General features: G+C 23.4%; 10 protein-coding genes across 10 annotated transcripts, besides 1 other annotated feature; 6 read left to right on the plus strand and 4 right to left on the minus strand.

Annotated features, from left to right (window-relative positions):
- Nucleotides 1-190: 190 nt before the first annotated feature.
- Nucleotides 191-833: a repeat region.
- A 454-nt stretch (nucleotides 834-1,287) lies between these two features.
- EHI_100410 (uncharacterized protein) lies at nucleotides 1,288-5,430 on the plus strand (the record flags this gene model as incomplete). The annotated part of the gene is made up of 1 exon (XM_650023.1): nucleotides 1,288-5,430. The coding sequence occupies one exon, from the start codon at nucleotides 1,288-1,290 to the stop codon at nucleotides 5,428-5,430; it is 4,143 nt and encodes a 1,380-aa protein (XP_655115.1).
- A 98-nt stretch (nucleotides 5,431-5,528) lies between these two features.
- EHI_100420 (dual specificity protein phosphatase, putative) lies at nucleotides 5,529-6,209 on the minus strand (the record flags this gene model as incomplete). The annotated part of the gene is made up of 2 exons (XM_650022.2): nucleotides 5,529-6,007; nucleotides 6,185-6,209. The coding sequence occupies 2 exons, from the start codon at nucleotides 6,207-6,209 to the stop codon at nucleotides 5,529-5,531; spliced, it is 504 nt and encodes a 167-aa protein (XP_655114.2).
- A 351-nt stretch (nucleotides 6,210-6,560) lies between these two features.
- Nucleotides 6,561-7,802, plus strand: EHI_100430 (ornithine decarboxylase, putative; the record flags this gene model as incomplete). The annotated part of the gene is made up of 1 exon (XM_650021.1): nucleotides 6,561-7,802. One exon carries the CDS (start codon nucleotides 6,561-6,563, stop codon nucleotides 7,800-7,802), a length of 1,242 nt encoding a protein of 413 aa, XP_655113.1.
- A 75-nt stretch (nucleotides 7,803-7,877) lies between these two features.
- EHI_100440 (uncharacterized protein) lies at nucleotides 7,878-10,211 on the minus strand (the record flags this gene model as incomplete). The annotated part of the gene is made up of 3 exons (XM_650020.1): nucleotides 7,878-9,735; nucleotides 9,821-10,046; nucleotides 10,160-10,211. The coding sequence occupies 3 exons, from the start codon at nucleotides 10,209-10,211 to the stop codon at nucleotides 7,878-7,880; spliced, it is 2,136 nt and encodes a 711-aa protein (XP_655112.1).
- A 405-nt stretch (nucleotides 10,212-10,616) lies between these two features.
- EHI_100450 (uncharacterized protein) lies at nucleotides 10,617-11,448 on the plus strand (the record flags this gene model as incomplete). The annotated part of the gene is made up of 2 exons (XM_650019.1): nucleotides 10,617-10,854; nucleotides 11,078-11,448. 2 exons carry the CDS (start codon nucleotides 10,617-10,619, stop codon nucleotides 11,446-11,448), a joined length of 609 nt encoding a protein of 202 aa, XP_655111.1.
- A 318-nt stretch (nucleotides 11,449-11,766) lies between these two features.
- Nucleotides 11,767-13,013, minus strand: EHI_100460 (uncharacterized protein; the record flags this gene model as incomplete). The annotated part of the gene is made up of 3 exons (XM_001913628.1): nucleotides 11,767-12,262; nucleotides 12,341-12,624; nucleotides 12,711-13,013. The coding sequence occupies 3 exons, from the start codon at nucleotides 13,011-13,013 to the stop codon at nucleotides 11,767-11,769; spliced, it is 1,083 nt and encodes a 360-aa protein (XP_001913663.1).
- A 1,208-nt stretch (nucleotides 13,014-14,221) lies between these two features.
- EHI_100470 (uncharacterized protein) lies at nucleotides 14,222-15,103 on the plus strand (the record flags this gene model as incomplete). Its single annotated transcript, XM_650018.1, has 1 exon — nucleotides 14,222-15,103. The coding sequence occupies one exon, from the start codon at nucleotides 14,222-14,224 to the stop codon at nucleotides 15,101-15,103; it is 882 nt and encodes a 293-aa protein (XP_655110.1).
- A 641-nt stretch (nucleotides 15,104-15,744) lies between these two features.
- Nucleotides 15,745-16,501, plus strand: EHI_100480 (MIR domain protein; the record flags this gene model as incomplete). The annotated part of the gene is made up of 3 exons (XM_650017.1): nucleotides 15,745-16,016; nucleotides 16,084-16,336; nucleotides 16,391-16,501. The coding sequence occupies 3 exons, from the start codon at nucleotides 15,745-15,747 to the stop codon at nucleotides 16,499-16,501; spliced, it is 636 nt and encodes a 211-aa protein (XP_655109.1).
- A 109-nt stretch (nucleotides 16,502-16,610) lies between these two features.
- Nucleotides 16,611-17,350, minus strand: EHI_100490 (uncharacterized protein; the record flags this gene model as incomplete). Its single annotated transcript, XM_650016.2, has 1 exon — nucleotides 16,611-17,350. The coding sequence occupies one exon, from the start codon at nucleotides 17,348-17,350 to the stop codon at nucleotides 16,646-16,648; it is 705 nt and encodes a 234-aa protein (XP_655108.1). The 3' UTR covers nucleotides 16,611-16,645.
- A 137-nt stretch (nucleotides 17,351-17,487) lies between these two features.
- EHI_100500 (uncharacterized protein) lies at nucleotides 17,488-19,019 on the plus strand (the record flags this gene model as incomplete). The annotated part of the gene is made up of 4 exons (XM_650015.1): nucleotides 17,488-17,727; nucleotides 17,793-18,059; nucleotides 18,111-18,656; nucleotides 18,711-19,019. 4 exons carry the CDS (start codon nucleotides 17,488-17,490, stop codon nucleotides 19,017-19,019), a joined length of 1,362 nt encoding a protein of 453 aa, XP_655107.1.
- Nucleotides 19,020-22,574: the final 3,555 nt, after the last annotated feature.

Genomic DNA, 22,574 nt, shown 5'->3' on the forward strand with positions numbered 1-22,574 from the left:
GAAATGATTTAGATGTGTTGTTAGAAAACTAGTTGGTTTTCATAATATAAATGAACAAAAGAAATCAAGAAATAATGTTAAGTATGAATTTATAAGAATGAATATCATTCATAAATAAATGAAATTCATATTTTATTATTAAAGATTCAATGACTTATTGAAATGTATGATAATACATCAATCAGAATGGAAAAAAAAAAAAAAGAAATCAATTATGATTAACCTTATTTTTAGGTTTTTTCATCATGTCGAGAAGTGAGCGAATCAGTTTCTTCAACACGCTTTATTTCTATTGAAATAAAGTTTTTGCAAGCATGCTCGACTTAAATGGTTCCTCATTTAAGTTGCTGCCTGACTTTTATTTTGATTTTAATGAGTAATATAATATTTCTCATTCTTTATATTGTTGTTTTAAGGAGAGTATATCCATAACTTACTGTTATAGCTCATCTCCTTTTACCTTCGACACCCCTTAAAGAAACCCTATTCCTTGATAATATCATTATGTTTAATTTTTGTGCAACAATATCAATTATATATGCGTCTTCTTTAATAAATGATAATTCTTAATACATAATACCTCCTTAGTTAATAATAATCCTTATAATTAATAATGAATAACAATACACGTTAATGAAGAACAATACACGTTAATGAATAATAATCTTTTATAATAATCACTTCTAATAAATATTAATAATAATAAACAGTTAGTGTTGAATAGATATTATCTCACCAAAGGCACGTCATGACCAGACGATAACTGGGAGATTCGAAGCATGGGATTATTTTAGGGTTTCATGTGGTGTCTCTGACGTGCCATCTTCGAATCTGCATCAATCAGAATGTAAATGAAAAATAAGTGAATAAAATACAAATAATAAAAAGATAAGTCTTATTTATCATTAAATGATTGTTAAATGTTTTGTTTTCTTGTATTATTATTATTTCATTCTCATGCTTCTTCTTACTCTCACTTCTAATACTTTCTTATCATGTCTTATCTATTAACATATAATGTTATTGTTAATATATATAGTATTCATTCATTTCAACAACACACAAATAACATTGAACATATTAATAAAACATGTCATTGATTTGATGTGATTCTGTCTCATCATTCACTTTATCTTATTTGTAATGTCTTATTATTCGCATCAACCTGATACACTTCTTTATGTTTAATTTTTCCTTCTTTTCTTTTTTTTCGTTTTTCCTTATTTCTGTAGAACAACAATCATGAATTGACGTGAAATTGTTATTAAACTTAAAATTAAGTAATTAATGTTTCTTTTTACAAACCGGTCATATTCGTTTCTTTCTGAACGCACAATTGAATCAAAGATTAAGTCATTTAAAGAAACTATCCAAAGAACAACAATCTCAGACCAGTTCAAAGAAAATCTTGTTAAACAAGAAAAATATCAGACACTAGTTGTTGAGCTTGAGGGATACTTACAATTATGTTTAAGTAATGATACTAACAAAATTCGTGTACAGGATGTATTATCTCTACTCACTCTTATTGGAATAATTTATGATAATGAAACATTAACCTCTTCTCCTTCACAATATTTCAGTCAACATAAGTCGTTCCAATTATTTATTGAAGATTGTCTTTGTGTGTTTATGGAATTTGAAGTGAGGAAAATGGCATTACAACTATCATTAGATTATTTGAAGAGTGTTAAATGTAATGATCTTAGATTTGTTCAATTAATCATTTCCATTATTGATTTTCCAGCATTTAATTCTCATGAGACTAACATTCTTCAAAGTACTAATTTGAGATATGATAATTCTCTTAACAAAAGTAAGGATTTAAGTAGACGACTAGAAGAAGCTACATACATGTTAACAGAAATTTTGTCTCAGAGTTTTGAAAAAGAAAATGACTTTTCCAATTTATTAGTTTTGTTAAGAAATGTATTGTGTGTGATATTTCCAATGATCATTTTAGATGTCAAATCCTATATTGATAAAACATTTTACTTAAAATATTTACCAGAACCAAATAAGAAAATAACAGTATTATTCTTAAAAATCTTTTTGATTAATCCTACGCGATTTTGTACTATGTACTTATCCCCTTATTTTTCTCAAGTTTTTAAAGATATTTTTCATTGTATTTTAAATATGAAATGGAGCCCAAATGAATTTGATGAAGAAGTTCGACCATCTCTAAAATGGTATTTTATGATATTCTTTGGACCTAATGTAGAAACAATGACAAATTCATTACCAAAAGAAGAGTTAAAATCATTACAAACATTTTATTTAGATGAATTGAAGTCTTTAATAATTTATCGAGAATATTATCTTGAAGAGTCAAGAAAATTTTTATCGAATGTCTTAGCTTTTTTGTCTTCATGTATATGGTCTATAAATATTAATTCTAGAACATCTGTAATTCCATTAACATTAATTGTAGTAGATAATTATCTTTCATTATTAAAAAATGGAGCTCAAAATCAAAAAGTTGATAGACATACAAAAGTAAGATTTGCATCAAGTGCATTTTCATTGTCAATGGAAAATGATACATTTGATATTATTCTTTCCACAATATTTATGTGGATGAAGTTATATTCTAAAGATGAAGATGCATGGTTGAATAATACACTGTCATTAAAAAAATTATTACAAGATTATTGGTGTATTCAAGGTGTTTTAAATGCTATAGCTAAAGTATATGGACATTTAGTTAGAACAATAACTGACAAGTTATATTGTACTTCTAATACAACAACTCCTGCAATTATTTCATTAATATCTCCAGAATATGAAACAGTTAATAATATTACAAAAGAAAATGATACAAAATTTAAAGTATTTGAAACAGGGGATTATTCTTATTATACATGTAGGTATTGTACAAAGATGATAAAAAGATTTGATCAATGGCAAGATGAAGATATTATTTTTATTTTTAAAATATTTACAAAACTTATTTGTTCTGAAGAAAATTATTCAAATACACTTATAAGAAGAAATATTCATTTATTAGTCAATCAAACAATCATTATACTTAATAATTCTGAAAAAATATCAAACAAAAAAATAATTAATATCACAGAATTGTTTATTCCAATTATTTTTAACTCATTATCACTTCAAGATAATTATATACAAACAATGAATATTCATTCATTAATTGAACTTTATGAAAACTCTAGTTGTCCTAATGAAGTTATTGCAATATTAAAAAACCTTCTTTCTATGATTCCAGATGAACTATTATTTCCTTCTCTCGAAAAGTGTTGTTCTCTTTTTTATAGACTCTATTTAAATTATATTCCATTAATACCTTTAATTATAAATAAAATACAACAATTTTATAACTACACTAAAACACAAAAAACACATTTATTTTTATCAAATCTTCCACACGGAAATTTAGGAAATGATTTAGTTCCAATTGATAAACGGTTATTTAATTCTACTACAAACGCTCCAATTAAAATTCTTTCATTACTAAATATTTTCTTAGAATTAGAACAATTAATTATTCCTGAATATTCTAATGGACAAATTGAATATTACCAACAAATGACTAATGTAATATTATATGCCACACATGTTGTATTAACAAGGTCTTCTCATATTACTGCTGTATGGATAGCAGCTCGATTATTTGTTCAAATATCTCAAACTATAAATCAATTACAACATCAAAAAGACCAAAAAATTGATAAAGAAATTAAAAATTTAAAAGACCAGGCATTAATATTATTTAATATTATTCTTGGAGAATGTGCATTAGCAGAAAAATCAAAGAATAGAAAAGAGATATGTTTTAATTTTGGACTTACACTTGATTTTATTGGAAAAAATGCTAGAACTATTCCTAATGATTTACTTAATGAAATATTCAATTTATCATTAGAAGAATCTATTAAAACAACTTTAATTGAAAATAAACAAAGAATTATTATGTCTTTAATGGTAATTGGATTTACTTCGTCATCTATATTTCAAATTATGGATAATACAACTTTGAAAAAATTATTCCATTATTTAGAAGAATTAAATGAAACAAGAGTTAATATAACACAATTATATGGAGATGGAGAAGCATCAAAACTCTTTATTAGCTCATTAAGAAGGTATGGAAAATTAATAGAAAATGATAAATATAAACGAAGAACGAAAGAAAGCGTTCTTAACTTTATGAAAGAAGGAAAAATGTTTAGTGTATGGATAAAAGATGAAAAGAAAGGTGGCATTATTATTGAAATGAGGGATGTATTTGGTAAATGTACTTTTGAAATTGAAGAACCCACTAATGGATTAAATTATGATTGTAATATTTTAACTCAAACAAAGTCGGGTGTTCAAGAAAGTGTATTATATACTGAAAAAAAACATGACTTATTATTTTATGTTCCTGTAGAAAATGATAAAGAAAAATGGTTAGATGAAAGTGTGAATGAAATACTAAAAGAATACAATGAATTGTGTAAAGGAATAAAAAGTGAGGAATCTCAAGAAATGTCAAGGATTAGAGAAAAAGTCTTCTTAGAAAGTGAAAACAAAATAAGTAAAATACATGAGGTATCAATTTTTCAACCATTAACAGAGCACAAAAAAGTACAAAAAACAGATAGATATTCTAAAGTTATTAAAAAGGTAGTAAATACAAACACAAACCAAGTAGAAATAATAAAGTTATTAATGTCTATATTTAATATATCAGAATCAAATTATAAACAAATAAATATAATTGGAAACGATTTAGAAAATAAAATTAATGAATTAGATGCTATATGTTCAAAAGAATTATATTTGTTTTGGTTATTTAATGTAGGTAATAGAAAAACTAAAGAAGAAATTATTTGTAATGAAGAATCTACAGAAGCTTTTGAAGAGGTTAAAAATGCTCTTGGAAAGCAAGTTAAAGGGGAAGAAACAATTATTGGCAAACAAAATCCATTATTAATAAAATATAAATGTGAAGTTATTCAGTATAGTGATATAATTAGAGAAGTTGTTATTAGTGATATTAGTAAAATACCAATTCAAAATAGGAATGATAAAGAATTAATATTAAACCAACTTATAAATATATTCTTTACAGAAATAGAATTTGATCCTAATGTTCTTGGAGAATGTAATTGTCAAATAGCTGTTATTATTCAACCACATCTTAAAGGAATATATAAAATTCAAATATATACAAAGAAATATAAAGGATGGGGACTTCTTCAAAATAATAATTTTTGCTTTATTAATCATCTTGGAATATATATAAGAGAAACAATAATTGCATTGTATAAAGGAATTAATTCAAAATTACACAAGGGTATTGAAAGTAATCCTTTTTTAAAGAGAATAAAAATTATTTCATCAATTGATGCATCCTCACAACCAACAACCTTTATTGATTTTATTTGGAAGATTCAAAATGTATTTAGTCATTATGAATAAAACTTAAATCATTCTTTTTTTTTCTTCATTTTTATTTAAGAAGTTATAAACTTAAAAACTTAATAAAAACTTTAATATTATCTTCTTTTATATTATATTCAAAATTCCATTGATAAGTCTCTTGATGCTAAGTGTTTTCTTAATGACTTTAATGCATCAGCAAAATCAAACTTTGAGTCAACAAAAGCATTCCATAATGACTTAGAAGGAATATCTCTATATAATAATGAAGACACTGAAAGTAACTGTTTAATATATAATGCATCAACATCATTTCCAACACATGAATGATATTTTCTTTGCCATTCATACAATTGCATAATAAATGCGGGATTTGGACAAACAATATGTCTTCTATCAGAGACATATTGAAAAGCGGCTTTTAAAGACATTTGATATTTTCTAATTAAATAAGCAATAACCACAGAAGCAGATCGTGATATACCAAAATCACAATGAACTAATACTGGATGATGTTGTGTTATTTGTGAGTCAATAAATTCATATGCTTTTTCTAAATAATTTATTAATGGAAAATTATATGAATCTATAACTGGTAATTTTAATATTTCTACTTCTTCTTTATTAATTGGATATTCATATTGTTCTGGACATACAACCACTATGGCTTTAATATGGTTCAATTCATATGTATCACTAAGTAATGCACCTTTCTTTCCAGTGAGGAATAATTCATTTTCAATTATTGTACTAATAACCCCCTCTTTAAGAGGAAGTTATATGTTATCAACACGTTGTTTTGCTTCTTGGTTTCCCATGAAAAATTATAAACGTTATTCTAAGTTCATTATTTTTATAAATAACAAAAAAAAAAGAAAATGAAAATAAATACTGTAATATATATCAAAAGAATAAAAATTTAGAATATTATATAAAAGAAATCAAAGTCTAATTTATTTTTAAAGAAGATAATTAAACAAAATAATTTATTAATATAGCAAAAGAAATAAGAAGAATCTATCTTGTTCTATTAAGATAATTTGTGAAATGAAGGAAGCGAATGGACAAGTCGAAGATACTAAAATAATCTGTTGTCATCTTTTTTTTTGAATGTAAAGAAACATTTAAAGAAATTTTTCAACTAACAAACATCATTAAATTATTGGACAATGAAACAAACATCTCTAGAAGTAAAAGAATTCGCTCTTAATCTTATCAGCCAATTTGAACCAGAAAACCAACCACTTGGTTTTTGGATTTTTGATACTGAAGGTGTTGAAAAAGCAGTTGAAAGATGGAAAAAGAATATGCCAACAGTTAGACCTTGCTTTGCTGTTAAATGTAATCCTGAACCTCATTTAGTTAAGCTTTTAGGTGAATTAGGATGTGGTTTTGATTGTGCTTCATTGAATGAAATAAAAGAAGTATTAGACCTTGGATTTAATCCTGAAGACATTACATATTCACAAACTTTCAAACCATATAATCAATTAATTGAAGCAAGTCATTTAGGAATTAATCATACAATTGTAGATTCAATTGATGAAGTTCAAAAAATTGCAAAATATGCACCAAAAATGGGTATAATGATAAGAATTATGGAAAATGATACATCAGCAGGTCATGTATTTGGAGAGAAATTTGGACTTCATGATGATGAGGTTGAAATAGTTTTAAAAGAAATTAAAGACAAAGGATTAAATTTAGATGGAGTCCATTTTCATGTTGGAAGTGATTCTCATAATAGTGAAGTTTTTACTAAAGCATTAACTAAAGCAAGAAACACTGTTACATTAGCAGAACAATTTGGAATGAAACCATATTTAATTGATATTGGAGGAGGATTTAGTCAAGTTGCTCCATTTGAAGAATTTGCAGCAACAATTGAAAAAACAATAAAAGAATTAGAGTTTCCAGAAAGAACAAGATTTATTGCAGAACCTGGAAGATATATGGCATCTAATGCATTTCATCTTGTTAGTTCTTTACATGGTAAAAGAGTAAGAATACAGAATGGAAAGAAACAAATTGAATATACTTCAGGTGATGGTTTACATGGAAGTTTTGGATGTTGTATTTGGTTTGAAAAACAAAAAAGTTGTGAATGTATTACACAAAAAGTTAATGAAAATACTAAAATGTATGAAAGTATTATTTATGGACCTTCTTGTAATGGAAGTGATAAAGTAGCAACTCAAGAACTACCAGAAATGGAGCCAGGGAAAGATTGGTTATTATTTCCCAATATGGGTGCTTATACAATTTCTATGGCAACTAACTTTAATGGATTTGAAGAAAGAAATCATGTCATTTATACTTTACCATTAAAGTCAACAAAAATTATTCAAATCCCTAAGTCAATTGAATGTAACTCAGTTCCATCATTAAATGGTATTCCACACTATGCTTAAATTTTTATTTAATATTTTATTAATAAAACATTAATAATTTAATTTATTTAATTTATTAATTATTTTGAAATAAATTCAATTCATATTTTCATACATTCCTGCTAACCGAGCAACATCTCCACCATTTTGTCGACTTTTTGTTTTTTCATTAGGACTTTTCTTTGGTAATGAAGAATTTCCAGTTGAAAGTTGAAAAGTATTAATTTTACTTGATGTGTTTCCATTTGGTGTTGTTGTTTTTTTAGGTAATTCTGGTTTTTTCTTATCTTCTTTTGGATGTGAAGAATTAAAAGGAAGTCCAATTGGTTCTGTTGCTACTTGTTTGATTGATTTTTTTGGAAGAGTAGGACGTTCTTTATTTGGTTTACTTTTTTCAGTACTCATAGAAAGAGGTTTAGGAGGTAATGCTGGTTTTGAACTGTTTGAAGTAGAATGTGAAAGAGATTTTTGAGAAATCATTCCATTATCTGAAGAAGATGTAGTACGAAATTGAGTAGATTCTTTTTTAGAAGGAAGTGGAGGTGCAGGTTTTGAAACATCAAATTTAATATCTACTTTAACAGAATGAAAATCAGTAGGTTCTGATATTTCCATTTCATCTAAATTTTCAGAAGAACTAAAGTCATCTGATTTTTTAATATAATTACCAATACCAACCGTTTGTTTAATTTCTCTTTTCCATCTTTTCATAGCAAAAGCTGTTTTAACTGATTTATTATTAAAATGATTTAAATAGTCTTTTTCTGTATGTACTTGAATCGGAAGATTTTTACTTACACAATAAATACAACGATGATCAATACTTTCTCTATCTCCAACAATTACTTTAAAACAAGATTGACACCTATAACATTTAGAATGAATTGGTTTTCCTTCCCATAAAGAACATGGCATATTTGTTAAAATATTTTGTTTACAAAAGAAACAAATTTTTTGTTCTGATGTTGGAGTAGGAAAATAATCTGTTAATACTTTCCAATGACAAGTTGTTGCTTCAGGAATAGCAGTAATACTATTAACAAGTAAAGGACATTTAGTAAGTAAACTTTGATTATTAATTAACATATTTTCACGTTCTTCAATAAACATATCAAGCATTTGAGATTGTTGAAATTCAGTAATAAAAGCTTCATTATCAGGATCTAATTTTTTAATAAATTTTGACCATTTAAATTGAATTGGTTTAAATCGAGGATTGTTTTTATCTTCTTCAGTTGGTTTAACTTCTTTAAAACATTTTTGATAATTTAAAAATAATCTTTGAAAAAATTTAAGAACCTGTGCTCGTACAACTGTATCATCTTCTGGTTTTGGTTCTTTACTTACAATGTTTGATAAAATATTACGAAGTCCAATACTTGTGTCAGAGACAAGAAGCATTGGAAAGTCTGGTTTATTTATATAATTTCCATTATCAATATCAATAACAAAAACATCAGAAATATCTCCACATTCATTTTGAATTTCTGGATATAATGTTCTTAAACATCCAATTACAAATGGCATTGGTGCTGCACAATATGTTACAAGACTTTTAGGTAATAATGGAATTAAAACATGTTGCCATACAAATGGTGACATTAAAGTAATAAATGATGAAATTGTATTAGAAAGAGTCATTAAATAATCTGATACAAATAAAAATTTTCTTTCTAACATCATATGACTTAAAATATCAATAACTTCAGATGCTCCAAATTTATTAATTAATGTTGCTGTAGAAACTAATTTAGTATTTGTAAAAGTATCATTAATTGGTCTAACTATAGAATAATTAATTAATCTTTTTGCTGGATCACTATTATGAATTTGTTCTCCTGGAAAAGGAAATGGTTGGTCTAATAAAGCAGATGCAAGTTGTTCTACAGCATCCACTTTTGGTAAATATTTTTCAAATAAATTTAAAACTTGTTCATAAAAAGCAAAAGATGCACTAAAATAATAAGAATATAAAATAATTAGAAAGTAAAATATTATTTTATTAATAAATAAACAAGAGAAGTAATATAACTACAAACTTTTGTGATACTATACAAATACATTCTGAGTCATCAATATGAATTTTTCTTCTACAATAACAATACTTTCTCATTCCATCTATTCCAGTTAAAACAAATGAAAAATTTTCAAGTCGTTCTTTTTGTTTTCCAACTATATTTTCAGGATAACAAAATTCAAAAATAATAGTATCTTGATTATCTACTCTTGGTGCTTTAAAATCAACTACATTCTTTGGTCTTTCAACTATTTTTATTAGTAATTATTCTTATATCATTATTTGTATTTGAGAGAATTTCTTTACATCTCCTCATTTTTTAATTTCATTTACTTAAAGATAATTCAAATAAAAACAAAACTGTTTGCTCTTTTGAAATGAATAACATAGTCAAGAACTTTAGTAGACTTCATTTAAATAAATTCTTTATAACTATCAAAAATGAGATCTTATTCACAAGAAAAAGTAGTTTCAACGTAAAAATATATCTAATTTTCAGTCAACAAAAATATGTAATTTCTTTTAAAAGAAATTCCATCTTCAATAAAAAAAAAAATAATAAATTAACGTTTTATATAACATTCTTTTATTCAACTGTTTAAAAGAAATTCATAAGTAGATTTTTAACAGTAAAATTAAAGAAAAAAATGAAGAAGTAAATTTCTTCATTTTTAAATTGGTTTCATTAGTGAAGGAAACGACAAAAAAATAAACATCGAAAACGAGAAAAAAAAAACAAAAATTAAAAGGATTTGATAAGAAGTATCAAAGAAGAAGTTAAAAATAAAACTTGAAAAGATTTAAAAGAAGTATTTTCTATGCAAACACCTGAACCTGGAAGAGATAGTGAAGAAATAAGTCCTAGATGTTTATGTTGTATTTGCGAACAAGAAGATACATTAATAAAAGAAAATAAAATAAAAACAACGAAATTATGTATATTAATATTACGTTCATTAAAAAAATTACATCCAATGACTGATTATTTCTCTTTAAAAAAAGACATTTATTTGTTTATTAAAAATCATTGGAGTATTTTAAAAAAAATCAAATTATGTTTGGTATTAATTGTTTTAAGAAGTTTAAATTCATTTTATTTTTTGAGATATTTTAATTCAAAATTTAGAATCTTAAAAATATTATTTCTTTATTATCATTATTATTTTCTTTTGATTCTTTATTCTTTTCTTTTACTTCTTTTTAGATATTACAAAATTATATTATCATTTTTAATTATATTCTTTCTTTTTGGTAAAATGTTAAATATTTATTTGTTTAGTTCAAAAACCAAATTGGAAAAAATGTATTCTTGATGCATTAAATCATTGTTCATCAATAGAATCAGGAAAAGATGTTTTTCATTATCGTGGATATTATAGATTATGTGATGAAAAATTAATACCTACAAAAGAAATTTTATTTGAAAAAGATAAAATCAAAGAAGATTTATTTAATATAATAGATATTTTATCAAAACAAATTGAAACTAATATCCAATTATTAAATTTACTTTATCATGAAATTCCATTTAAAAAGAATGATCGAAGGAGTTATGACTTTATCATAAACACTCGTGATATTCTTGAACGACAAAAGTATTTTTATGAAAAAATTTGTTATTCTAGTTCTATTCTTTTATCTCATTTATGATATTTTTTTACAAAAATTCGTTCAATCAAAACAATCTCTTCTCTATTTAATTGAATGTTTGTTATAAATAATTTCAAATATTCTATTTTTGAGTTTATAATTTGTTTTTATTATACTTTGTTGATTTATTTATTCTTTTTTGTTTAATAGAAAAGATATTGAAACCTCATTCTTTAAACTATTTTGAATTGTTTTTTTTTATTTAAAATAATTTGTAAGTTAAATTATAATTTGTTTTGTTTGAAAAAGATTATTCAATAAAAATAAATTAATGAATATTAATATCATTAAGTATAGTATTTCTTTTTCTTTTTATATTCATGGACTTTTCTCTATACTTAATAATTCAGAACATTTACTTTTAAATGAATTTAAATTGATATGACTTTCAGAAAGAACAAAATCTTCTAATGGTTCATTTGGTTTTATTTTACTTTTTGTTGAAATATCAGATATTGTTGATGCTCTTTTTCTGGTATGAAATTCTTTTTGATTTAAAGGTAATAATGAAACTTCTTTTTTTGACCGAGGAGTTGTATTTCCACTTAAAGGTTGATAAATTAATGGATGATTTATTTCTCTTTTTTTTCTTTGTTTTTCTTTTTCTTCTACAAATGTTGGAATAAGAACAAGTCCTTTCAATTTTGGAACTTCTTTTCTTTTTAATTGAGTTTTCTCATTTTCGTCTTGAATTTTCTTTAATTGATTCTCATAACAAGTTTGAAGTTTATTCAATAATGCAATACATTTTTTATATTCATGACGATCTTCTAAATATTTTCCATTTAATAATAGTAATCCTCGTTTAAATTGTCTTTATTTTATTAATGTTCAATTCTTCTTCTTCTTTTTTGATTCTTAAAGAAATTCAAAACAAAAAAATATAACAAACAATAAAAGACTTCTTATTTCTTCAAGTAAAGATAAGAAATTGGTATTTATTCCATTTACTTTTTCACATTCTAAAAGACTTTTTTCAATTTGAGGTTTTAATTCAATAAGTTCTTTTGGAACATTTGTTATGTTATTATTAATTCCTTCATTCATTTTTACATTTTCTGTATATTTTATATAAATTGCTTTCATTTCAATAAGTTCATTATATTTTTCTCCCCATTTTTTTATTAATGATCTTGCTTTATTAACAACAGAATTTGAGTAATTTTTATCCATTTTCTAATATATAAGACAAATACACTTCTCCTTCTTCTGTTTTGTTTTTTATTTATTAAGAGAAAAAAACAAATAAATTAAAAACAAACCTTGACTTTTGCTAGAAATTCAAAAGAATGAATAATACTAAAGTCTTTTAGATGATATCTAAAAGATACATTCCTTTTACAAACATAATCCATTAAACATAACACATTAAACATTTGCATTTGATCTGCTTCTTTATTCTTATATTTTTTCATCCATATTAAACATTGTTCAGCAAGTGCACTTGGTGCATATGGACTTATTTCCATAAAATCAGAAATTGCTTTCATTTTAAATGGTAATGGTGGAACAATATTTTCACTTATAGTTAATTCTATTATTTCACTTAATTTGAAACTTGGCATTTAAAAAGTAGTTTTTTAGTTTAATTTCTCAAAAGAACTTTCTCTTTTTTCAATTAAACAATTCTTGAAATTATAATTTAACGAATGTAATTCTTTATTGAGAGATTTTATTTTTCTTTAATTATACAATAACGATTAGTACTGTTAAATATTTAAATATCTTATTTGTTATATGAGACATTTTCTATTGATAACATTTTATATTATGTAATTTAAAAATTTATAAAAAAAAAATATATTAAAAATAAAGTTTTTTTGTTTAAAATTAAATATGAAGGATCTACTTCGAGTGTTTTAATTAACTATTATTCCTTATAACCTTTTTAAACTATGTACATAACCATTTTATTAAATTATACAAATAATTCATACAAATAAATATATTGTTTAATTTTATATTTATAAAAGTGTATGAATTAAAACTAAAAAATACAATAATATTTTAGTTTGTATTTCAAAAGGTTTTTTTATAACAAAAAACACATTTTTTGTTTGCTTAATTACTTATGAGAACTAATAAATTCTTTAATAGAAAATTAAAAATATAATTTTATTGAAATTTTTACCATAAAAAATCCACAAGGAATAGTTTTTACTAAATGTTATTGTTTTACCAATAAATACATACCAATCACTAAAAGAATTTTCACATCATTAAAATAAGGTTTTGTTATCTTTTTTATTTGAGGATATCATTATTTATTAATTTGAAAATACGTATTTATTTCATTTCAAAAAACAACAATGCCATTCAAAATATAACACATGTCTTGAATTAAAAATATAATTTACAAATATTCCTACGATTAAGATTTCCTAAAAATATAAACCATTTTAATCAAAGTTATAAGCAATATTATTGTATTATTGATAAATTTATACTTTTGAAAAGAGTTTTTTTAGAGTTTTAAATCTATCTTTCAATAACAATAATTTGAAAATAATATAAATAAATAAAGCAAAGATGGGTCAGTTTCTTCTGATAAAAATACTAAAATGATGAGTTTTATAACATAAAAGTGAAAAAAAGTGGTTGAAAATTGCCTGATAATAGTTCAAAATCATCAAAAGTTTTTCTTTGGATGAAAATGAAAAAAGAAAAAAAGAAAAAATAGAAGAACAGAATTGGATTAAATCGGGAGTATGAAACTATATCTACACTCATAAACTATAAAAAAGGAACTAAAAAAAATAAAAAATTGGATAATATGGCAGGATTATTAGATGGTAAATTATTGAAACAACTTGGAAGTAATATAGAAATGGATTTAGAAGATAAAATTGAAGATGAAATTGAAGAAGATGCGACCAATTTTATTGAAGAATTAGAAAGGATTGGAGAAGAAGAAATAATTCATATAATTAAACCAAAAAGGAAAAATGAAGAAAAGAAAAGTAAAAAAATAATAAAAAAAATAGAAAAAGAAGAAGAAATTCTTGGAGAATTTAAATCAAAAGAAAGAAAAAGAAATAATAGAGTAAATGCAAATAGAAATGATTATGGAAATGAAGGTTTTTTATTAATGATATTATATTATTTAGGATGTTATATTACATTAAGTAAATTACAAAAAGATGGAAAACATCAAAAATTAAAAATTGTTGAAGTTGGATTTGAAGATAAAATTTTATTATCTCGTAAAGAAGTTGAAGATAATATTGAAAAAATTGATTTTCCAGTAGGAACTAATTTAAAAAGGGCAAAAAGAATTATTACATCAACAAATATTGATAATGGATTACTTGATATTATTAAAAATTTCTTTGGATTTCAATTTAAAGAAGAAGTAAAAAAGAAACCAGAAAAAGATTATATGCCAGAACGTAGAGTCATTGAATCTATTCACTTAAAAAAAGAATGGAATAAAAAAGAAATTATTAATGAAGGAGTTTTATTTTATGAAAATATTAAATTATTTAGTGGGAAAAATAAAACTATTCATCTTTCTATTGATGAAGTAACAAAATCTCTTCATGAATCTCTTATTAATGACTCAATCCCTCCTGACAAATCTAGTATTTCAAATTCAACTCAAATTTTATCATTGAATTCTTGCGATGAATCTGACTGTCATTCTAAACCTATCTAACTTTTTTTTATTATTTCAATTCTAGTTGAATTATCCTTTTGGTATAATTAAACTATTATTATTGATATTTTATATTATTATTATTTTTTTTTTTAAATTATTTATTTTATAGTAAACATCTATTATTTTAGACTTTTTGGTTGTTTGTTTTTGTTTCTTTTATTATTTTACTTTGTTTTATTTCAATTCCATTAAAATTGATTATTATTTTTTTATTTAATAAATATTAATGAAAGTGTTGATTCTTTAATTTCTTTTTTTTTTAAGTTAAGAAATTTTGATTTATTTCTTCTTTAATAATATCACATTCTTTTGTTTTTACATAAACTATAGTCAAAACTCTCAAATAATATTTAAAATAATAAAGGAAGTTATTTGATTTTAAAACAAATGAATTTCTTTGAATTATCATAGAAAGATAATATTCTAACCTTTAATTATTCAATATAATATCAAGAGATTATTCTTTTTAATACATTATAAATATTACTTGAAAAATAGAAGAAACTCTAAGTTATAATATTTTTTAATAAAAAGGAAAAGAATATAAGTTCTACTTATACTATCATTTTAAAACAAAAAAAAAACATTAATTTTAGAATATGTTATTTAAAAGATAGAAAAACTATAAAAACATTAAAATGAAATTTATTGTCCTGCTCTTCATAAGTTATGTTTTGGCACAAGACTGTGATGGTGATGATTGTGAAATTGCTATTGAACAAGACCATACATACTTGACATATGGAAGTACTTTTAAACTTCGTCATATGATGACAGGAATTAGGTTACATTCACTTCTAGTTACTTATGGAATGGGTTCAGGTCAACAAGCTGTTACTGGTCTTCAAGACCTTGATGACGTTGGTTCATTGTGGACAGTTAGGTGTGCTAATAAAAAATGTAAATCAGGGTTTGTCTTTTTATAAACTGCAAGAATTTACCTTTTCATTTAGATAACTTAGAAACTAATAGTGCAGAGAAGTCATTAAAAATGGTGATGAAATAATTTTAACACATGTCTCTACAAAAAAGAATTTACACAGTCACAAAAAATTATCTGAAATTACTGGTCAACAGGAAGTAAGTTGTTTTGGAAATAATGGTATTGGAGATCATGGTGATGTTTGGATTGTTGAGTCTGAAAAAGGACAATATTGGGATTTGAATGGATATGTACGTTTAAAACATAGTGATACTAATATGTATTTAAATTGTAACCCTTATGCTAAGGTTTGTAAGTAATTATTTATTAGAATTAAAAATCAAAAAGATTTAATTAAGTAGTATGGAGGTCCTGTGTCTGGACAACTTGAAATTACTGCTATTGCTACTAAAACCGAAAATACAAAATGGAAAGCAGCTGAAGGTTTTTATTTACCAGCTTCGTCCAAATAATTCATACCTTTTCAGGATATTAATCATAGATAAATTAAGATTTTTTTATTCTTTTCTTAAAAATAAAAATATTCTTTTATGAAATAAAAAAAAAGGAATAAAAGAAATTGCAAATCAATAAAACAAAGTTAATGTTAATTTATTTTAATCTTCTTCTTCTTCTTCACTACTTTCTTCTTCTTCTTCACTACTTTCTTCTTCTTCAATTGGCATTCTATTCGGATTAAAATATTCTTCTTCACCTTCTTCATCACTGTCTGGAATATCAAACATTTTAGCTCGTTCTTGTTCCCTTTTCTCTTTTATATTTTCATCAGTTTCAGTATATGCTTTTTGAACATTAAGAACATCTTCTAAAGTCTTACATTGTGTATATTCTTTAATAACTTTTTTATTAATATCTAAGAAAGTCTCTCCCCATCCAAAGACTTCCATAATGGATTGTGCATCTTTCATAAATCCACAAATGGCTAATGCACCTGCAAGAGCTTCAGCACAATTTAATTTAAATGGTCTTCCAAAATTAACTGGATTTCCCGCCATTAAAAAAGGCAAAAACCTACCATTTCTATATTTTAATCGTTTAACTTCATTTACCCCTCTTCCAGCAGAATATTCATTCCAACTACAATCAATAACAGCAACACCATTTCTAGCAATAATTTCAGCATCAGCAGGTGTTAATAAAGAAGCGGATGAATCAGGAGTTAAACAAATACCATGAAATGAAGCATTAATAGGTAATGTTTTAACTAACTTTTGTCGAACTAACTTTCTACCAGAACATCTTTTAGGATCACACTGACAAAAGTCCCACATATATAATTTGATACGAGTATGGTGTTCCATTTTTCTTTCTTTGCTTGTATTGAACTATAAAAAAGCAATTCTCTTTTTTCAGGGTTTGCTATTCTTTCATGTTTCATTTTTTATTGAGTTTTTGTTCTTTTTTGTAACAAAAACATTGATATCTTAGTAATTCATTAATGAGTCGAAATCAAAACATACAAACACCTCCTTTTCATCGTATACAAATTAAAAAGAAAATACAAACTCTTTTAAAGAATGACATCTTTGGGTATGAAAAAGAAATTCATTATCCAATTTATAAAAAAAGTTCTTCACCAATTCAACAATCAGTTAATTTAACACAACAAATAGTAAATGAAAATACTATTCCTCAATCAGTAAAAAGTTTTATTCAAACACCATTCTATTTAGAACGTGTTTGTTATATTTTATTTTTGTTATATTTCTTTATACTATAAAAAAAGTCTAAACAAATTGTTAGAGTGTGTTGATTGGATTATTAATATCATGGGATACTTTTAGTTCATTTTTATTATTCACTCCATTAAGAATCATTTCTTATTTCTATCAATTAATTTTTTTAAATGAAAAAGTGGTAATTCATTATAAAAGAATTTATGATATATTAATGTATCTATCAACTTTATTTTGTGTTATTATAATATATCAAGTTGATATTGGTTTTGTTTATCATTATATACGTGCAGAATCTGTATTAAAATTATATGCTCTTTATAATGCATTAGGTGTTTGTTTTTATATTATTTTTAAAGATTTATTCATTATAATTCAAATGTAGATGTTAAATAGTTTATTATCTGCTTTTACTTTTGATATTCATAGTTCATTATTAATATCTATTAAAAATAAAAAGATGTCTGATTCAATACTCTTTTTTATTTTAACTGTTTTTATTACTTTATTACATTCTTTTAATCTATTCTTTTATATAATGGCATTAAATGTTGCAATTAATTCAAAAGGACATGCTTTATTGGCACTTCTTGTATCAAATAATATTCTTGAACTTAAGTCTTCAGTTTGGAAAAGAATGTTTCCTGAAAATGTATTTCAAGTATTATGTGCTGATATACTCGAGTTATTTGAACTTTTTTCTTTTGTTATTCTTTTATCTTTAAGTAATTTTGGGTATTATGAATGGGATATAGAAAGTAATCCTGATTTATTAATATCAATGATTTATTCTTTATTCCTTATTTTACTTGCTGAAGTTATTATTGATTCACTTAAACATATGTTTATTGGTAAATTTAATAATATTCCTTTGTCTATTTATGATAAAGGTAAATTCGTTCTTTTGAATGATTTAATCTCAACACAAGACGTTTGTTTATTTTATTCTTATTTTTTTATTTGTTTCATTCTTTTATTAAATTAGGGACTATTCAAAATTCCTTCTCTTGATAGCACATCAACTTCTGCTAGAAGGCTTGGAATGCCTGCTGTTCCTCTTAGTGTTTTATTTATTTGTTTTGGGCTAGAAACAATACCACCATCTCATTTTAATCTTCTCTTTATTATTTCATTACTTTTAATACTCTATTTGTTCAAAATTCTGTTAGCTATTGCATTACGATATTTAGCTTTTACTGAAGTAACTCAACACACTTATGAATCAGATAATCTTGTTACAGAAATGAAAGGGATAGCTCGTTATGTTATGGAAAAGGGTAGAATTCCCCAATAATACGATTCATTCTTTGAAAGTAAATTATTTTGAGAAGAATCTCATTAATCATTTGAAACAAAAAGACATTGTCAAAAAGATGAATTTAAGTGACAGTATTTGAGGTTAGACAAATTAAGCTTTTTCATAAAAACTAATAATATCACTCATCAATTCATTCATTATTTCTGGTGGAAAATCATCTAAGTGTCTCTGAACTATTTCATTTAACTTTTGTTCTGTCAAACGTTCTGGATGAACTCCACTTTCAGTGAGTGTCCTAAGATCTTCTATTTGATAAATACAAAAATTTAATTATGAATAAATAACAAAATGTAAAACCTCCTATTTTTCCAATCATATATTGTCTCCACCCACACTCTGATAATTTATTGTAACTCTTCATAACAATAGCTTCTGAAGCTGGATTTTGAACAAAATATTCAACTTGATTTGTTTCAAGATTTGTTGTCATGCTTTGGCTTATTTTTCAGTTCCATCTATTTAAATTTTTCAGTTCCATCGAAAAAAAGAAATATATTATTATTATAATAAAAAAAGTCAATTACTAGATATATTCACGATTCGATTTTCTTTATATTGAGAACTGATTATTCCAATTTCTTTAATATGTTCTATTTTTCTCATAGCATCTCTTTTCTATGTATTTGCATTAGATATTATTGTCATAATAAGTTATAAAACAGAAAACTAAATATTAGAGAAATTTTTTAATTTACGATTAGTTTTTTGATTGGTCAATTTTTTATTATGTCATCGTTTTTTTATTTTTAGATATAATCCATATTTAAAAAATTTCATTTTTTATTTTTAGTTTAAAAAGTAATAAATTAGTTCAAAGATTTATTGAAATCGAAAAAGAAGAAAAATTGAATGAGTAAACAACATATAATAATATCTGTTTAGTATTATTTTAAGAATAAATATAATTAATTCATTTTATACCAATAAATAATGAATTTATTATGGCTAAAGAATTAAATAGAAGCTGCAGTAATAAAAAGAAAAAAACTCATAGCATAAAAAATTTTTGTTTTTCTTTTTTATTAATTGCCTTTGAAGTTATATTTGAAATTAAATATTTCCAACTGATTTAAATTGGTAAAGAATAATAATTGGAAGAAATTAAATATTAAAGGAAATTTAATTATCTTTTGAGATAAAAGAAATAAATGATTTTATGATTGATAATATTGTTATAATAATAATTGAATGAAAATAGATATTATGTGTGTATGATCATAGCATAAATTTATAAAGATAAATATAAAATGATATTGTTCTAACATTAGAATTTAATTTCTCGACGAGAATATTTAGGTTCAATTTCTAAATAGTGTTATCTTTTTATTAATTGTTTTAATTGTTAATTTTCAAGCAAATTTATTATCTTTAAAAAACTTTCTTGATGTTACAAACAAAATAATACAAAATTGACTTGAATGAAAAGCCTCTCCTTTGTAAACATTCATTTTATGATGTGAAGAGACATGAAGTTTCATTATAAAAATATTTATTTAATAAGGGATTTATTTTAAATTCATATATCATTATATAATTATATCAAAATTTCATCTTAGTATAACAACTTTATGAAGAATCAGTATAAGTAAAAGAAGAAATAAATTATTTAATGAAAAGAAACATTACATGAAAAGCTCATGGTGTTGATAAAATACAATATTGTTATTTGAAACACAAAACCGTGTATAAAGAAAATTCTTATATATACATTAGTCATTTACAGATTATAATTAAAGTATCGCCATGAAGATTATACTTTGAAATACAACATTGGTTTACAATAATTTCGATTATAAATCAAAATAATGTTATAGAAAAATAAGTTGTCTGAATGTGACAATAATGATATTCACTTATACAATTAAAATGAAATCACATAACAATTAGAAATAAATAATGTTGAATATCAAAAAGATAAGAATAAAATATAATGGAAAGAATGGTTGTTATCAGCAAAGAATGTATCATTAAGAGTTATATAAGCATGAAAAACATAAAAAGAAAGACATAATGAGATATTATATTATAAATACGACATAAGAATGTTTGAATCAACAATGGATAATATTCATTTGAGTATTTTAATATTAAAAATGACACATATCATTTAATTGAATGATTTGTATTAGATAGTGTATTAATACTTGATATATATTCAATAATGAATTAGAGTATGTAAAATTAAAATTATGCATATTACAAGATGATTCTCTATATTATTGTTTATCATTTAATAAAATAACATATCAGATAGTTAAATGATAATGGTATTAATTCAAAGAAATAAATAATACTTTATACAATGATGATTTAAAAAATTATGTGTAATTGAAAGAAAGTAATTGAAGTAACACATCAGACTATAATTAAATTAATTAAATGAATAGAGATTGAAGTAAATATAAAGAAAGTTTAATAATCATGAAAAGAAATTAAAAATAAATGATAGTATGAATAAAATTATAGTTTTAGTTGATTCTATTTCATACAAATACCAATGTGTCTTCAAAGATGAGAAGAATGCAGAAGTGGAAATGAATAAAAACAGATAAAGATATGAAAGATAAAATATACAACAATAATAGAAAGAATGAAAGTAATTTAAATTATATCAATATCAATATTAATGAATTAAATTAGATAATCAGATAATCTGAATATGTGATTCTTGAAAACATTGGAACAGATAAAATTGAATTACACGATATGAAGAACATTCAAGAATCAAATATCAATTCTAAATATTATTTAAAGATAGAATAACCAATAATAAAGAAGAAATAATAGTTTGAATAATTTCAATAAGAAATAAATATATATTTGAAATAATTAGAACAACAAATGAAATATAAATTAATGAGAATAAAATAACAGAAATGATTAAAAAGAATGAAAAATAAGAGAATGAATAAATCATGTTGTAAAAGAGTTAATAAAAATGAATATAATAGAATACATCAAATTATACAAGGCAACGAAAAAAAGCAAATAATTGAAAAAGAAGAGAATGAATGATATAAAAGAATAAAAAGAAAGTAAAAAGTTTGATATGATGAAGAAAGAATAAAAGTAGAAATGAGAGAAGATAAAAAGAAAGAAGATAAAGTGTAATAAAAGAAAAGAGATGATAAAAGAAGAAAAGAAAGAAAAAAATAAAGGATGCAAATTTGGGTACGAAAATTAGCAAAGAAAAAATGCATCTAAATAATTTGCAAAAAAGAAAAAAGATGCAAAAAAATTTGCATCCATAGAATATTCCACTTTATTATATTTTGCTCATAAAAAAATAAAAATAAAAAATATGATAAATACAGAATATATAAATATTTATGTTTATATTTTATTATCATTTGTATTCATTTTGTATGAAATATTAATGAAATAGATGATTTGATGAATCATATTTAATTATTTTTATTCTTTTTATTCTTTTATTTATATGTTATTTATCTATCGTATTTTTATATTTATTTCTCTGTTTATATTATTTATCTATCATATTCTTATTATCTATATATTATTATATTGTTA

This window comes from Entamoeba histolytica, genomic scaffold (genome assembly GCF_000208925.1).
Source record: "Entamoeba histolytica HM-1:IMSS scf_1104750517803 genomic scaffold, whole genome shotgun sequence".
Classification (NCBI taxonomy): Eukaryota; Evosea; order Mastigamoebida; family Endamoebidae; genus Entamoeba; species Entamoeba histolytica.